We start from the raw sequence: 18,894 nt of genomic DNA, 5'->3' as shown, positions 1-18,894 counted from the left end.
CCAGTACCTGCCTTTTCAGGGCACTTTAACAAGCACTAGGTCATGGCATAGTGAAAAGAAGTAGGTCCTGTGCTGTAACTGGATAGGAAACTAAGGGAGGAAGTGGCTATATTTGTACTACTGGTATACAGCGCGGCTCTGGTCCTACCTCATGAAATGTAGAGAATAAGAAGGGACTCTCAGGCGCACTATAATCACTTTGTCACCTCTGAATGGTCAAGCTAACAAAACCAGACAGGTTTTTAAAAATCTTTTGAAATTATATGTACACTTTAAATTACAACTTTGTACTGAGCCCTCCCAAAGTGACCTGTGTCAGAGGTGGGAGAAGGGTGTAAAACATGGTTCAATAATGGGTTTCTATACTTTGCAGGAGGGGCACAGGATGACTGGCACAAATCAAGGCCTTTGGTGATAACCTATGTGAGACCAGGAGGACCTGCTGATAGGTATGGATAAACTGAGCGGGAACATGTTATGTCTTTTTAGTACTCCTGATAGGATGTGAAAGCTCCTGGTGCACAAGAGATTAAATTCAGCATTTGTGAGAACGACAGCAGGATCTGCAGTCTGGCACGTTCATAAATCTATCCCCTGTTTTACTTACAACAGGCAGGAAGCAGGAGGCATATTGCAAATGACTGCTAATGTTGCTTTAATTCCACAGCAAACAGTTTAGGACGGTGGATGAGCGCCTCTTCTAATTCCCCTGTTAAACAAAAGTCCTGTCTTTAAGGAAAGATTTACTCTCCTTCATGTACAGAAGCAGTTCAAGTATTTTTTTTTTCTGGCAGGCTGAAATATAACATAAATTAACATAATCCTATAATCTCAATGCTCAGTGATTCCTATAATCCACAACTGTTTTGTAATCTGGTGTCCTGCATGGGTTAATACCAAACTGGTTATGACAAAGTTTTAACAAAACTAGTACCAGATCTTAAACAACAATGCAATGCATTTGAAATGTAATAGAATTTATGCTGACCGAAGGAACATTCCAGGCAAAACTACCAGTCTGTGTTATTTATACTCTCCTTCCTCCTTAGGCCCTGCAGTAAGTATATCAACATGCATCACTTTTACCATGAAATACATACATATTAAATGAGTCTGATAACCAGGATGTTCTATAACTGGCACCGGTCAGCATCCTGGTGGATGGATTCACATACCGTATTTTTCGCCGTATAAGACGCACTTTTTCTTCCCCAAAACTGGGGGGGGAAAGTTGGTGCGTCTTATACGGCGAATACACCCCTATCTGGGTCGGTCCCGGGGGCCATCAACGGCCGGGACCCGCGGTTAATACAGGACATCACCGATCGCGGTGATGCCCTGTATTAACCCTTCAGACGCGGCGAGCAAATGTGACCGCCGCGTCTGAAGCGAAAGTGACACTAACCCGGCTGCTCAGTCGGGCTGTTCGGGACCACCGCGGCGAAATCGCGGCGCCCCGAACAGCTTACAGGACACCGTGAGGGACTTTACCTGCCTCCTCGGTGTCTGCTCCGTGCTGGGATCCCCTGCATGGTCGGCGCTCTCCTTCGACATCATCACGTCTTCGTGCATGCCGTCCCGTCATCCAATAGGAGCGGCGTGCGTGGCGACGTGATGACGGCGACGTGATTACGGTGACGGAGAGCGAGGATCCCGGGGAAGAAGACGTACGGAGCATCGGGGACACCACGGGGACGCGGCAACAGCGATGGAGCGACATCCAGGGCAGCGGTGACGGGTCCGGAGAGGCGGGGACACATGAGTATTACCTCCTATACCAGTGGTCTTCAACCTGCGGACCTCCAGATGTTGCAAAACTACAACTCCCAGCATGCCCGGACAGCCGTTGGCTGTCCAGGCACGCTGGGAGTTGTAGTTTTGCAACATCTGGAGGTCCGCAGGTTGAAGATCAGTGTTGGGTTCAGAATCTTTTTTTTCTAGATTTTGCACCTTTAAAATTGGGTGCGTCTTATATGCCGGTGCGTCCTATAGGGCGAAAAATACGGTATTTTCTCTATTCCATTTCAGTATCATTTTTTTTTTCTCTTTTGCCTGGAGTTCTCAGTTTCTCAATATGTATTATGTATGTAACTAGGGCAGGATTAAAGAACTGTAGAGAAATATAAATGTTGCTTTGGAAATCCCTTTAATCCAGAATCAACCAACCCTAATATATAATGGATTTTGAAATATTCTAGATTATTGGACAGCGTTTGAGACATAAATAACCGTAGCCCACTGAAAATCGAATGATCCTAAAGTAAAATATGCCACTGCCGCATTTTCTTATTTAACTCTACCATCCTGAAGTCTTCTAAAATGTCACAATGTTACATGTGTAATATAATGATATAATTCTGATAATATTCTAACAGACTCTACCAGCTTTTACACTCTAAGGGTGCGTTCCCACATGGCGTATACGCAGCGTATTTCACGCTGCGCAAAATTTACGGCAGCAGCGGGAGATATGCTGCGTATCCCTCGCTCACTATACTCACAGGGCTTTCCGGCGGCAGCCCTATTTGTGTAGTGAGTTTTAGAGGCGGGACCGTGTGTCGGCGTGACTGTGACGCGCGTCTCCGCCTCCAAAACTCACTGTACACATAGGGCTGCCGCCCGAAAGCCCTGTATGTATAGTGAGCAAGGAATACGCAGCGTATTTCCCACTGCTGCCCTAAATTTTGTGCAGCGTGAAATACGCTGCGTATACGCCATGTGGGTAACGCACCCTTTAAAGTAAGCAAAAATGTTGTCATGCATTGACAACAAGCAGGGATCTTGAAAATTATGAAGAATTAAAATTCCAATTTTAATAGAAAGTTGCAGAACTTTCACTTTACAAATAGTTATTTATGAATTGCTGTAACTGTGTAGACATCAACGTGGTACTCAATCTGTTGTAATACTTTTTTTTACTGCAGTTGAATTATGTTCATTTTAAAATAGTCTTTTACATCAGAACTCTTTATTTATTATCATGATAATTCCTATTTCTGTCTTGTTCTGATTACATCTCCCTGTCTCAGGGCTGGATTACGTTAGGGTTGATGGAGCTGCAGCTCTAGGCCCCTACCTGAAAATAGGTCCAGCTGGACATAAAGAAAAAAATTGACGGGCCTTTTAAAACTTTTTTTCAAAACATGGATAACCCTTTTAAATGCTAACATATGGCTAAGGGAAAGGTATAAAATGTGCCATATGTAGCTATTTTAATGAAACCATAGCCTAGACTTTAGGATAAATACGAGTTATAGCCTAGGCTTTCATTTTATATATTTTAATAAATGGTCCCACCAAAATTCACAGCACCAGATAATGCTCTTAATCTGGCCCTGCTCCCTGTTATATAACCTTGACTGGCCTATTATTCATTATGCTGCCACTCGTTGCATCTACTAGCCCACCTATCAGAATGTTTGTTACACAATAACCTTGTATACCAGGCTGCCCCGATCCCTGCAGAATCCTACTGCCTCATTCTCTTGATTCTTAACATTAAATCAATGAGCAAAATTTCCATTAAGAAATGCAGGTGCCCCAGCAGTGACAGATAGACCTAAGCAGATTGTACTGATCAAAGTGAGACACTGTTGGATGTTGGGCATGATTTGAAGTATTTGTCAGTTTAATTTGCTTAGTTAAGCATGTGGAAAATTCATCCAGAAAGATAACAATGAGCAATGCATAGCTTTTGATGGACACCTGGAGTGGATGCAATGGTTAATCCTTAATCCGATGTGCAAGTTCCGTTTTTGAAGATACTGAAGGTGTCCTTGTCCAGTCAGATAGTGAAAAATAAATGGGTTAAATGCTAGTAGAGATTTTGCTGCTTTATCTGCACAAATCTGTTCTTTCTCTCCAACCAACCTCCTATAATACTACAATTATGGGTAAGAATAAATCTAGAATGCTGCCCCCTATGTACAAGAATATAAATATTATATTACTGACCTTGTATACAAGATAACTACTATAATACTGTCCCCTATATACAAGAATATAACTACTGCCCTTGTGTACAAGAATATACCTTCTATAATACTGCCCTTGTATACAACAATACAAGTACTGTTATACTGCCCCCTATGTATAAGAATAAATATCCAATTAGTAAAAGGAGTCGGTGGCACTGTCTTAAAAAAATGTGAGTATAAGGAAACCAGACACTTCTATTTAAAGCTGCTGGAAATGCTTGGTTAACACTATGCTGGCTGAATAGAACGGGAGTCCAGTGAAGGACGAAAAACAATGAAAAAGCCACACTCAACCTCTGAGTTGTGATGAAGTTGAATGCTTTATTGCATAGCGATTCCATGGAAGCAAGGCAGACTGGGAAGTGGACGGAGGCTAAAACATGTTTCACCCTCTCAGATGCTTAGTGTGAAACATGTTGTTTTAGCCTCCATCCACATCCTAGTCGGCTAGTGAGGCTTTTTTATTATAAGAATATAAGTACTATAATACTGCCCCCTATTTCCAAGAATAAAACTACTATAATATTGCACCTATATACAACAATATGATTACTATAACACAGTCTTCAAAATACTGAAATATAACAGTTGTAATATTGCTATCAATAGGTTGCTCTTCCAGATGAATCTTATCCCGTGTTTGCTCACTGGCACTTCTTAACATGTTACGTCTTTCAGGGAAGGAACTTTGAAAGTTGGGGACAGGATCTTGTGTGTGGATGGCATTGCTCTACACAATGTTCCCCTCTGTGATGCTCTTAACATCCTTCGGCAGTGCAGCCAGGAGGCAGTCTTCCAGATTGAATATGATATTGCACTAATGGGTAAGTTTGTCTTTCATGGAATGAAAATGCATTGTCCTGTTTACCATACTCAACTTGGCAGAAGAAAAAGAAGAATTTAGATTTAAGAAATTATTGTATATATGCCATATGCCAATCCCTTGTTTCTTATTATAGCTTTTATAGTGTGTTGTTGTTTGTTTGTTTTTTTGCACGGAACTCCAAACAGACAACAAATTCTGGCAGACTACCGCCACCACTAGGTGGAGTGTAGAATCTTACTGCAGACAAGTTTTTGAGTTCAGTGGGATATGTACTGTATAAAATTTGTATGCAGTGAGCTCCCTCTAGTGGTGGCTTTAGGAGAGAAAGGAAAAAAGCAGCACTCCAAGTGTTGGGATGTAGGGGTGCCTCCTGCTGTAAACCTTGGTTAGAGGTTCAGTAAAGTATATGTCCAAAAAGAAACAGTGGCACTCCCGTAGTTTTAGTGTAAAGTGATGTCTCTTATTTCACTCCACTGTGTGCTACGTTTCAACAGCCTCTCGCTGTCTTTGTCAAGCAACAAATGGTTATTCACAGAGGGTTTTTATGGTCACACAGGACCGCCCATCAATAAAACATGATTGACATGTAAACAAACTTAATTCATGATGTTACCCAGTGATCAAACAGTGAAAACATGTTACACAGCAATGTATATACAAACATGAGCAATAATACATTCATATATTGCAGTAAAAACGTTTTTGCATAGTGTATTGTGCATATAAAGTCTCTTTTTTGCAAAAGTGGGCGGAGGATCCGGTCACTCACCCGGCAGCTGGCTTCCTGTTTGCGCAGCGGGCATCACGCGCCTTCCCCCAACACACGAGGCGATCTCATAGGAAAGCCGGAAGTGACGTGTGACAACAAACCGACATGGACGATCACGTGCAAAGTCTCCATGGCAACCACTTGCGTGCCTCCCCGCGCATGCTCAGGAGGGTGTCAGGGAGATCAGACGCCATTTTTGTGAAGGGAAAGGCTCTTAGCGATGGTACAGCAATCTCCTGGTAGGTGTTCATGGCTCGGGGACCACACAGGGAGTCCCGGGTACCGGAGCTGCCCCGTGAAGTCCTAGAAAGGATTGTCCCTGGTCGGTCGCCATAGGTAGCCAGCCTGGGTCATCCTTGAGCTGCCTGTCACTGGAGAAGTACCTGAGTTGATGCAGAGTCTTGAGGTTGTGAGTGGTTAGGAGGACTGTTGTGATGTCCAGCGGGATGCTGATGCTGCGGATGGGAAAGGCGGGTGCCCCTTGTCTGTTGCCATGTCTGCCAGTAGGAACGAGGAAAATGAGTGAGAGACCGTGGGCCCACTTCTGTAATGCAAAAAGAGAAGGCTGTTAGTACAGGGAATAAGGATAAGTGCCATACGTGTGGTGACTAGAATAAATTAAGTCTATAATAAAAAATTGCATAAACCAATCCTACACATGTGGAGAAGTCACACTGTGATACTGAAACCTGGATTTAGCACTCATTACAAATATCGTGAGTTACAGTAAATTCGACATTTAGTCTGGCTGGTTTTAAAGAGTTAATTTCATAAATCCACCACAGTTCCTTCCTTTTGAGTTTGGCTGTTCGATTGCCCCTACGTTTGGGAATGGGGACATGGTCGACTAGGGTGAATTTCAGGTCGTTTTCAGTATGTTTATGTTCAGCAAAATGTTTGGGAACTGGTAAGTCAAGCTTGCCTTTCCTGATAGTGTATCTATCTAATTATTGTATATATGCCATATGCCGATCCCTTGTTTCTTAATATAGCTTTTATAGTGTGTTGTTGTTTGTTTGTTTTTTAGCACGGAACTCCAAACAGACAACAAATTCTGGGAGCCTACAGCCACCACTAGGTGGAGTGTAGAATCTTACTGTAGATACGTTTTTGAGTTCAGTGGGATATGTACTGTATAAAATTTGTATGCAGTGAGCTCCCTCTAGTGGTGGCTTTAGGATGATATATTTTTTTTTTATCATGGAACTTTTTACAAGAGATTTTAAAGATCTGTTAAGAAATTATTACAGAATGACAGACCGTTGTTGTGCCATATTTTGTGTTTTGCCATGGAATGTGTTACATGCCTCAGCACTTCCCAGTGCTGGACTAAGGCTGCTTTATTGGCTGACACGTGCACACCCGCCCTCTATCACTGGTTCTTGGGGGGTTTGGGGGGGGGTGACCACCTATACTGTGTGTGTAACACCGTTCTCTTCAGTGTGTGTTCGGCTCCCACAGCATTCATTCCCAGCTATGGGGATCGCAATTGCGGGGGGAGAAGCAGGGCTGCGCCCACGGGTTGCATATCAATCATTCCCTGATGTGGGGACATTGCGCTTGTGGGGGGGAGAAGCTGTCAGCTTTGCTTCTCCCCCGCAAGCGTGATGCCCATAGCGGGGAATGAATGCTGTGGGAGCAAAACACACACTGAAGAAAATGGTGTTACACACACAATATAGGTGGTCACATGACACGCGCACACACACTCCAAGAACCAATGGTAGAGGGCAGGTGTGCACGTGTCAGCCAATAAAGCAGCCTTAGTCCAGCACTGGAAAGTGCTTAGTCATGTAACACATTCCATGGCAAAACACAAAATATGGCACTACACCGGTCTATATAATTTAGTAAAGGGGAAATTTAAGATTATATGTGGTTGTCATTTTCTGGGTCAGCAGTGAATTGATTTTTGCTGGTTCCTTCATGGACAGCAGTGTTAGCTAAAGGAAGAGGCTTATCTTACTATCATGTCTGTGCCAGTCTTGGCAAGTTGTTCTTCTCACCCCAGTAGGGACTGAAAGGCAGATTACTGATGCGTCTCGCTAAGAGTAATTTAACAAGTTGGAACCCTCCAAGGCGCAGTCACCCCACTTATCATCTGATGCAGGAAATTAATTGATTGGACCTGATCCAGCATGCTCTCTGTGGATTTTAGTAAAGAGCGGGTAACTCATGGAGGATGAAGACTACACCATTACCTGCATATAAAACAGAATAAAATATAAACATCTCTTATCTAGTTATCTAAATTTCTGTCTCTGCAATCTCATATATTCTAATTTCTCCACCCAGACACTGTGACAAATGCATCAGGACCGTTGCTAGTGGAAATAGCCAAGACTCCAGGATCCACACTGGGCATATCCCTAAGCACTGGTACTCACCGGAATAGACAAGTCATAATAATTGACAAAGTGAAACCTGCCAGTGTAGTTGACCGGTGAGTATTTATTACCAAACATCATTATGCATGTACATTATGCAACAGAGTGTACCTACATACATTACATATTCTGTGCTGATCCTAAGTTACACCGTATATTATACCAGGGTTGCACACACCTTTTTACTGGTTATTATTAGAAATAATCAGCAAGTTTGTTCGCAGACAGGCCCCTTAAAGAAGAAATATCATGTACCAAGTCACAAAAAAAATATTAATTATATCATGTGAATCAGTGCATCAGCTCATGATTCTGACAATCTGCTCCTCATGTATCTCACCCACTCCCTTCGCCTGCAATCCCAGCTGAAAGATTGTTACTTCCTGGTTCATGGAACTCCTTGGCTTCCTGTCTCCCACAATGCCTTCCGGTTCATCACAGCTGTAGCCCAGCCCGCACTCCCTCTGCACCCCACCGTCCTCATCAGTGCAAACATGCCCACTGTTACTTCTCCTCCCTGACCTCTCCCATTCCTCTACACCCACAACCTTCCCCCCCGCCTGTCTCCTCCAGTGGTGCAGGGATATAGCTGCAATGTGTCCCCGCACAGGGATACCCGGACCAGTGTTTCCTAACCAGGGTGCCTCGTGCTGTTGGGAAACTACAACTCGCAGCATGCCTGGAGCTGGAGGCACCCTGGTTGGGAAACACTGACATAGGCACTGATCACTATCTAACATCAGGCTCCATGTTTATCAGAATGATCTCTTGAGACCAGAAGCAGAGGGAGGAGAGATTTTTTTTTTTTAAGAGCCGAGGCAAGTGCTCTCTATCACCCAAAGTGCAAGAAAAAGTGCAAACGTGTCACACTAAAAAAACGTGCACAAAGGATGTGGTCTATCGCTAAGCCCTTCTCCAACAGGAGAGAGGCCCCCCAACAAACCTACCCTTCACCTCCGGGCCAAAAGGCACCTGCAAGGATCCAGGTTCGATGCCCCTTTTCGCCGAAGCTACTAAGGGGCCAAAAATGCTCCTGGCTTCAACCTAGGCGTTGACCAAGGTATGAGCCAAGGAGCCGTATACTGATGGCATCTTTGCAAAAGCCAAGATGCCCATGGGTTGCAGGGAGGTGAGGAACCTAATGGCCACACACACCTCCCCTAGACCTCCATGAGGGACACCCAGAAGGGCTACCGCATCCTGACAATCCTGTGTACAAAACAGACACATAAAAGTGGCACAGTGACAAACAAAAAAATTATAAATAAGTGGACGAGTGCAGAAATACTGCCTGGTCATCCGGCCGGATCTATAAAAATTTCCCTGATCCTAGCCAGAAGGCCGGGATACCAAGGGTGAGTGACAAAGGTGAAGAGTAATGGTGCAGTGCTTTCACTCAGTGAGTTATAACACTCAGTGAGTTTCGGTACCTCAGGGTCACCACTCCCCGAGGCACAGACATACCTCGGCTCTACACCCCCAACCTCATGGCGAGACCCGGAGGAAACAGGTCACATCAGGACAGCCGTTGAGCTGGTTATGTGGCACCAGCCCCGGAACTCCCCGGTACAACTGCTCCTCCATGCAGCATCCATCCTACATCAATGGCAGAGAATAAACCACTGATAAGAACAGATACTACACTTGATCTTAGCCAAAAGGCCATGATCCAACACTGCTCTCCTTCCCCTGCTTCTGTTCTCAGGAGATCGTTCTTGCTCTGATAATCACTGAGCCTTATGGCAGAGCCTTATGTCAGATAGTGCTTCCCTGCAGAGAGAGCATGATCCATCCGCTCTCCCCTGCCAAGGGGATGAATGAAGATGCGCTTGCTCACTGAGGCTACTATGATTGGCTGAAACTGCTCAGCCAGTCAGGAAGAAACCAGGGGGTAAATGAATATTTATTACATGGGAGGTGCCTTGGCCATGCACAGAACTCTGGGAAATTGTGACGTCACGGCCCCCAGCATAATGGAGCTCAATGGGGGGTCTCAAGTCATCAGAACAGGGAGCTGCTGAGCTTCCTGTCTGAACGAAGAAGCTAGAAAAACAGGTTTTACATGCAACAAGGAATAAAGTAAGTGATTTACAAAGTGATATAATTTTTGCTTCTGCATTTAAAACACAAGAATTTTTCTACATGAGACATCTCCTTTAAAATGCACAAGGACAGTTTTCTTATAGTAGATAAGTGTACAAAGCCTAGTATTAGAAAGACAATTTCCAGAATACAAATTGCAAGAACAAATTCATTATAGACACTGCACAAGAAGGAGATGCTGGGAGTTTTCAGCACTGAACCATGCAGAACTGTAATCACAGCTGAGGAGTAAAACCGAAGCTGTAACTTAGGTTCTATGTAGCTCAATGCTAAATTAGATTGCCTTTTTGACCAGACAAATACAGACTTAGGACCCTATTACACTGGGTGATTATTGACCAAACAGGCCAATAATTGCCCTGGGTAACAGACCCTCAGTTCTTACTTCTGCTGATTGCATAGTTGTGACATGTTTAAAAATCCTTGTTCGCTGACCGCACATCGCCCTGTATAACGTGATTCATAGCCAACAAATGATAGATGTAAAAGGCAGAGGTCAGGCTGTGTAACATAGCCCTAAGGCTCTATTCACATCTCATTTTTACAACACGTTTAGCATATGCCCTGGGAAGCATACTCATGCACCCAGTGTATGCCAAAAGAGTGTCCTTTTGGCACACAGTCAACCAGTCGGTATACCTGTTTAGAGATGAATTTACATCGAGGCGTCCATCTGATATTTGTCAACAAAATTGTAAAGCTTGTAGTGGTCCTGCAAGTGGCCTAACTTGGTGAACCCTTACAGCAAAAAATATAACAATACAAATGACAAGCTAACCAAGCATGTGACGGAAGGTGCCTATAAACCATCACATTTATTAATTCAAGTAAAATCACAAGAATCAAAAAAGGTGACTGATAGTGTGGTATCACCAGGATCAAGAGGTGAAGCTATTGGGACACTCTCCAGGGATCCACTTCAGAGGCCACCTTTATATATGGAAGTATATACTGTTAAATGAGATTATAATAGATACATGCCCCTGAGCATAATGTGCTACTGTACTGTATACACCCTATGCCTTAACAAACATCCTCCCAACACGTTTCTGTTACCTTTAAAAGGTGAGTCCACAGGGAATATAGACCTGTCCAGAAAAGGATTGGCTCTGTTACCTAGTGCGGAATTTGCTGCAATAATATCTGTTCTATCTACAGGATTTAGTGACAATACAGACAACAATTTAATAGATTTGAGGGTCCTGACAAAACACAGACGTACTTAATAATAACATCTACACAGACATTATGTAATTGCACTCATTCTTTCGTAGGTGTGGAGCCCTTCACCCAGGTGACCACATCCTGTCCATAGATGGTACCAGTACGGAGCATTGCACTGTCATGGAGGCAACACAGCTGCTTGCTAGCACCACAGAGAATGTGAAACTGGAGATCCTCCCAGCACATCAAAGCAGGCTCTCTTTGAGGCCACCAGAGACTGGTCAGTCCATGAGCTTTCTGCATGCAGAGTCTCCCCCTGGGTGTGTTGTGATGGGATCTCAGGCTGGAGAGAGCTAGCTGCCCGCAGTCAGTCTGCAGAGGAAAACGCTCTTCTCATCCATGAAGGGCTGTTATCTGACAGGGCAAGGTTGCAGCAATGTAATGCAAGGCTGGAATATATCCTATGACATCGTAGCTGTCAGCTCCAACATTTACAGGGTAGAATTTTTGCCATTAATCACAATAAGAAGAGTATTTTGTATGCAGTGATATGTGCCCTGCATGGTTGGCCTAGAACTATAGTACAAACATGATTTCTTTGATGTCTGATATCCGACCACACAATATTTAGCAGTTAAGCTTGAAATATATGTAAGATGACTGTATAGACATGTTATTTTTATGGAGTGAAGGAGATAAGGAACTGCCAGACACCTATTGTTGCTTATCCAAGTGGAACAACAGGATCTGACTGTTAAAAATCCAACATTTCAAATCTCTGTCTAATTATGACAAGAATGGTCAAGCTGCCCCCTTAGCCATTAAACTGTATTTCAGTTGCAAGCAGTAGTATATGTAACTAGGTCTAGACTTGGGAGTGAAAAAATCCTTCAAAACATTTCAAATGAGTTCATTCATATGTAGAACCTTTGCACAACACAGGGTAACTATTGTTGGAACCAAACCGAGCCATGTGAAAAAAAAAAAATCGACATATGATGGTGGGTCATCTGTAATCCATTTACTTTCATAGTGTTTTTACTTGTGCACAATGCTCAGAGTAAATCAAGGCCCCTTTTGGGGAGTTCCACCTGTAACACAATCACGATGAATCCATGGGCAAAAAAACTTTTAAGAATGGCAACATTTAAGCAAGCGAAGAACCACTTACACTTCTGTAGTAATCTTCAATTTTCTTTTATTTTTCATTCATTCCATAAGATAAAGAAATCCAACGATCTTTAAAACTTTCATAGTTGGGAGCCGAGGTACACATCACTCAGTTCTTAGTCAGGTATGTTGCGACATTTCGGGGGCCACCCTCATGTTTGATGTTCCCAACTATGAAAGTTTTAAAGATCATTGGATGTATTTATAATAATAAAAGAAAATGGAAGATTACTACAGAAGTGTATGTCATTCTTTGCTTGCCTAAATATTGCCGTTTAAAAAAAGTTTTTTTTACCTGTGGATTCATTGTGTTTTTTCCCTCAGAGCTGCATTCAAAGTTCAGTGAACTTCAGTTAGCTATCCCTTAGATTTCTGTTCATTGTTTGGTCTGTAATCTATCTCTCCCACAATGCTACACTGGAAAGCATTTACAGCATTTTTTGTAGACTTAATGAACCAGCAGCATGAAGAAGTTAGGAGTGCATAAGACTATTAAATACAGCTCTGGATGTGATCAGTCTAAAGTTGCCCACACACTATAGAAAACTTTCAGATTAACGTGTGTTCAGCTGACAGCTATCTCTTCTGTTTCTCACATACATGTAAACATTGAGCTTGCCCCAAGGTTCACGTTTTCACTATGGTGAAAGAAGGGAAAGGCCACTGCCAGACAGCTCTGACTGCTGCTTATCTCTTTAAGAACAAGTTGACATCCAATATGTCCAGTCCTTTTCTTCCCAGACATCATGTAGGCTCCCACACACATTAGGCAATAATCCAGTTTTGCTGAAGTTGGTTGATTCAGTTGACTTTTGATTAATGTTCATAAGGACCTTAATACACTAGAGTGTACGACATGATCTCTCTCCTGGATTATTAAATTGTTTGACTGCATACTTGTATTGTATTATATTGCATGTCCTATTGTCTACTTTTTATTCATTTAGTTAAAGTGCAAAAAAGTGAACACCACCACTGCTGGGACCCCTGCATCAACTACTGTCACACACATCATCCAGGACACTGCAAGACTCCTACCTGGAACCCAAGCTCAAATCAAGACTACTGTAAATGTATGTATTTTTTTTTCTTTTAAGGTTTTAATTATCTTTTTTGCATAATTACAGAATCAAACAATAAAAAAATAACAATTAGGAGTGAAAACAATGAGCACAAGGACAGCAGTAGTACAGAAAGTCTCAAAATAGAAAAGGAGCAAATCATTCACTCAGCATCACTCAAGGCCTTAAAACATCAGTAAACAAAAAACAAGGGCCGTACATCCCAAGTGCAGTGCCCAAAACACACAAACATGCACACTCAGCATACAAGGACCCTCCACCCCCTCCCCAACTAGAACTACAGAAATAGTCTAACCATTAGGATTAGAGATGAGCTAATCGAAGCTGACAAACCCGAATTCGTTACGAATTTCATGAAATATTCGATTCGCAACAAATGCGAATATTGCCGCGATTCTATTGCGTGAAACGCTTTATTAAACTTCATTTACTGCGGTCCAGGCTTAAGGGCATCTAAAATGGCGGATCCAAATGTCAAAACATGGGGCAAGGAACGCTGGGAAGGTGGGAAGGGAAGTAGGCGGGATGACCCTGAATCACATGCAGGATGCAGCCTATCAGCAGCCAGTCACCCCTGTGATGTCACAGCCCTATATATTCGGCAGCCATTTTGTGGCTCGTCATATCATTCATTACACTGCATAGAGATAAGATGGACATCACTATGTGTGTGTGTTACACAGAAAAGCTCATTCCAGCAGCGTTTCACATCCTAGTCACATAAGCGTTCTGGTGGACAGAGAGCAGGGTTTTTTCACTGAAAATGATTTTTACTGCAGCCGTTAACCTCCCAGTCACTTTCTTCAGCATTGTATTACAGAGAGGGGCAGATAGCTGTGTGTTGCCTCATACATTTCAACAAGCTGCCTCAACTTCATAAACCTTAACAGAGGAGGCAGGAATCATTTCTCAGCACAATTCTGTGTCTTTGTTCCACAACAAATCTTATACTGGTTATACTAGTCTGTAGATGGTATAATACCCAGCAGTCCATTCCTAATTGACTTTGACAGAGTGAGATTTTGTGTTTAGTACACAGCTTTTTTGTGCTGCAGCACTGTTGTGCTCTGCTGGTGTTGTGCAAAAATACTTTTTTCTGCCCTCATAAGTGCATACCACATACGTACTATTTTGTACCTGTTAATCTGTCAAGGGCCTACATACTGTGAAAGTCCAGGCAAAAGTAATCACCAGCTGGTGTTTTACTAAAATACGTTTTTTTAAGCGTACTGTACCGCATTATTCTGCCCTCATAAGTGCATATCACATACCTACATCTAAGTGGTGTACTATTTTGTGCCTGTTAATCTGTCAAGGGCCTACATACTGTGAAAGGACAGCCAAAAGTATTTACCGGCTGGTGTTTTACTCCAATACGTTTATTACGCGTACTGTAGCGCATTTTTCTGCCCTCATAAGTGCATACCGCATACCTGCATCTAAGTAGTGTACTATTTTGTACCTGTTAATCTGTAGATACTGTGAAAGTCCAGGTAAAAGTACACACTTGCTGCTGTTCTAGACAAATACTGTTTTAAGCGTAGTGAAGCATATTGTACTCCCCTTATATACGCACTAAGTATGTCACGTAGACATCACAAGTGACATCTGATACCCCAGTCAACAGTTGGTGGGTTCCTCAGACACAACCCTCAGTTGGCATGGCCCGGGAGCAGTCCCTGTCCTCCATTGCCTTTGTCCTATGCTGTTCCCTCCCCTACAGAAGTATCTAATGCTGTGGGTTCAGCTCCACTATTCACTGAGGACGATCTAATAGAGGACAGTCAGCAGCTACTGTCCAGCCAAGAAGTGGAGGAGACATGTGGGCAAGCTAGGTGGGCAAGTAGTGATGCGGAGAGTGACGTGGGAGGCGTTGTTGCCAGGGTTCAGGGTCCTGAAGCAGACACTGTTGAGGAACCTGAGGAGGACATCAGAGACGTACAGACACTTGATGATGATGATGATGATGATGAAGTCGATCGCAATTGGGAGCCGGGTGCAGAAGTGGCTTCATTCATCTGAATTGGGGGGACCCCTGTGCTCACCTTCCACTGCCATGGCTGCTGGGGAGGGATGGGGTGGCAGGAGCAGTACCAGCTCCATCAGCAGCAACCTGAGTCCACAGTCGCTGATGAGTAGCTTTCTTCACCCGCATAGTGATAGCCATTCATCCAATAAATGGTTTACTGATGCTTCAGCCACCTCCAGTCTGTGTCATTCAGCAACTACATGGTTTAGTGATGCTGCTGGGACTAGGACATTATGTTATTACACTCAGACAGCATGTTGCAGAGTGGAAGGGGTACAGTGTAAGCTGTTGGGAGCCCTGTTGCTTTGCTGGGACTTATGGGGCTTTTTATTCACTTGATTAATACCGACTTGATATGAGAGATCAAAATTCTCCAGGCCGGCTAGGGTTCTGACAAGGTCCAACAACTTTCTCCGCCAGGGCTTGACTTTCCACTGCACGGGGGATCCCTTGCAGAATGGCTGGATAGATTGAGAAGAGATTTGTTCTTGGGCCTCCTTTAGGATTTCTCCACACACCACTTCACCTCCTTTCCACACTTGAGCTCAGCACACACTCCAACTTGGAATAAACTCTGGCAACTCCTCCCCCACTACACTATATACCTCACAATTTAGGGGTTTCCTTCGGGTAGGCAGGGTCACACCGTTTACACGGCTCCTCTGCTCTTAAAGGTACAACACACATAAATAGCATATTAAAATATATGATGAAGTGCTTGAACATTTAAAATGCAGCAGACAGTCACTTAGTGGGCCCAACACCTGTGCTCCAGGAGATCCGCAGCCCAAAGGACAGCCTTTGGAGCTGGGACACCCCACCCATTGGAAATAAACCTCAGCAAATGCACTCCCAAAGACTCTAAGATGAGGTAGGCCTGTGTAAGTGGCCTAGGAAAGTCCGTGATACCCATCAAATGTACAGAAAATTCTGTATCCACTGTAAGCGCACCATATTGTGCCCTGATGGCATGTTGGAGTTAAAGGAGTAGTCCAGTCCTTAAAAATGTATCCCCTATCCTAAGGATAGCAGATACGTTTTAGATCACGGGGGTCCCAGCGGTTTGACCCCCCGCGATCTTCCATAGGGGCCCCCGCCAGATAGTGTGTGTGGACCACCACACAAAATGGCGGCCAACACGCCCCCTCCATACAGCGCTACAGCAGAGCCAGAGATTGCCAAAGGCAACACTCCGGTTCTGCCATAGAGTTGTATTGAGGGGGAGTGCCAGCCGCCGCTTCATGCGGTGGTCTGCACGCCCCCTTCCCGCGGGCTGCTGGGGCCCCGCGATCTGAAACGTATCCCCTTTCCTTAGCATAAGGGATACGTTTTTCAAGATTGGACTACTCCTTTAAAGAGACAGAAAAAAATTGGAAAAACTGTAGTGAGGGGGGGAAGCATAGAGACTGAGGACCAAACCCGAGTCACCGTTGCAATGGTAGTAAAGAGATTTCTTAATAGAGTAAGGCCTGTATTAGATGTTATTAAGACTTTTATAAGAACCAAGTAATGCCCCAGCCATTGTAGTAGCTACATTAGAAAGATCAACATCTATCCACCAGTAAACATAAACTGGTTGATAGGCTAAAAATTAGACCAAGCCTAGGGGTACACCCCCCCCCCCAGACACCTCACAGAACCGTCTCACCCCCGAGCAAAGTGGATGGACAGAGAGAGTTTAGGAGGCACCCCAAGGCTGCAGGCACCACTTACAGTAGGATTGGTAGGCCAATTCGGGGTGATGGGTCAGGATGAAGCGCAAGGGTGCACAGGAAGCATCTCAGTGAAGCACCTCAGTTCAGGCCATGCTCCCCTGTAAATGTATGTGTAATGTACATTGCCCATCTGAAAACACCACTTTGTTTCCAATAACAATTGTCAGAATTGTAAATGCATAGTCAGTGAACTTGTCAACAGAATCACCTTTCAACTTAGCAGAACTCCCATAAGGCAAAGAGTAATTAGCTTTCCTACTTCAGATGACTGTAACAATACCTGGTGTACAGATGACACCTCTTAGAATGCAAATCACAAAAGCTAGCTGTTTTCAGACCCTGTACAAGCAGAGGATACTCAGAGATTTCAGGTCACAGCAGCTATCTCAGCTTTGTCTTCTCTCAAGTCATTTAAATATTTTTTAAAAAATGATGTGTTAGTTTTAATGTTATCCTTTCCTTATCTTTTGCAGCTTTGGTTGCCACCAACTTTTCTTCCTCTTCCTCAGCTGGAACTCCTGGATTTAGTAGCAGCCAGAATTCCAATACCCTTCCCCGCTCTGCACATCAAATGAGCCCGAGGACCACTATGACCCGCCGGCGGCAGCGTAGGAAGGACCATAAAAGCTCATGTAAGGGGTCTTCTCAGTAAATACACCAGCAGTTGTCGCATGGCTTCTGTATCTCTTAAAGGGATGGCATCTAAATGATGGAATACATGACCAACAATCACAAAAATATGTACATTACTGGCTTTTGTAATAGAGCAGGCATAGGAGCAGCAGCCATCAGAATAACCAAAGTGCACTTTCATTTATGAATGGAATGAGTCTACTGGACAGTCTGTAGAATATACAAGAAGTATTCAAAGGAGCTTGTGTTTAAACTATTATATGATCATGCTTTATCTTCTGTCTCCTCAGTATCCCTGGCTTCCAGTACTGTGGGTCCTGGTGGGCAAATTATACATACAGAAACCACAGAAATTGTTCTCCGTGGAGACCCTTTAAATGGTTTTGGAATTCAGCTGCAGGGAGGAATATTTGCCACAGAGACCCTGTCTTCTCCCCCCCTTATACGATTTATTGAGCCTGACAGCCCTGCTGAGAGGTGAGATGTTCTGTAGTACAGATGTCCTGTACTTATTTTAACTCTATACTGAGTTATGCATGAACTGCCACCCTTTAAGCCCACCTTTGTTGGCCTGGATGGCTTTGTTTGAATCCTCGTTGGCCATGATGGGTGGAGTATCTTAGCATGTTTGAATCAGCTGGAAGTTCCTTTTTTTCTTACATTTTAATTCAAAGTGATGAGAATTCTATATAAAGACAGAACGTGTGTTACTAAATCGTGAAAAAAAATGCAATGAACTTTGGAAGGCATTGCCTGTGAGAATAGCTTCTCAAGATATTGGGCGGTCTAAACACAACTAAGGTCCCTCACTATTTGGGAGTTTAGCTTATACATGCCTCAAGTGCTGCTATACGACAACATTTCAAAAGAGGTTTTTTTTTCTCTTAAGGTGACTAACACTATTTAAAGGGATATTCCAGGAAAAAACTTTTTTTTTATATTTTTATATCAATTGGCTCCAGAAAGTTAAACAGATTTGTAAATTACTTCTATTAAAAAAATCTTAATCCTTTCAATAATTATCAGCTTCTGAAGTTGA

At 43.4% G+C, this 18,894-nt stretch overlaps 1 protein-coding gene across 7 annotated transcripts in view; it reads left to right on the top strand.

The window, feature by feature from the left end:
- Window positions 1-18,894, top strand: part of GRIP2 (glutamate receptor interacting protein 2) — a 528,084-nt gene that overhangs the window by 447,099 nt on the left and 62,091 nt on the right. For all 7 annotated transcript variants that reach the window (XM_056524926.1, XM_056524923.1, XM_056524925.1 and 4 more), the window contains 7 exons: window positions 374-449; window positions 4,656-4,801; window positions 7,868-8,015; window positions 11,337-11,506; window positions 13,344-13,469; window positions 17,696-17,854; window positions 18,146-18,332. In XM_056524926.1, the coding sequence (XP_056380901.1) occupies window positions 374-449; window positions 4,656-4,801; window positions 7,868-8,015; window positions 11,337-11,506; window positions 13,344-13,469; window positions 17,696-17,854; window positions 18,146-18,332 (1,012 nt within the window). The remainder of the gene's footprint in view (window positions 1-373; window positions 450-4,655; window positions 4,802-7,867; window positions 8,016-11,336; window positions 11,507-13,343; window positions 13,470-17,695; window positions 17,855-18,145; window positions 18,333-18,894) is intronic.

The sequence above is a fragment of the Hyla sarda genome, chromosome 6, assembly GCF_029499605.1.
Source record: "Hyla sarda isolate aHylSar1 chromosome 6, aHylSar1.hap1, whole genome shotgun sequence".
Taxonomy (NCBI): domain Eukaryota; kingdom Metazoa; phylum Chordata; class Amphibia; order Anura; family Hylidae; genus Hyla; species Hyla sarda.
The sequence above is the reverse complement of the archived record's forward strand: the minus strand, read 5'-3'. Positions and strand labels throughout refer to the sequence as shown.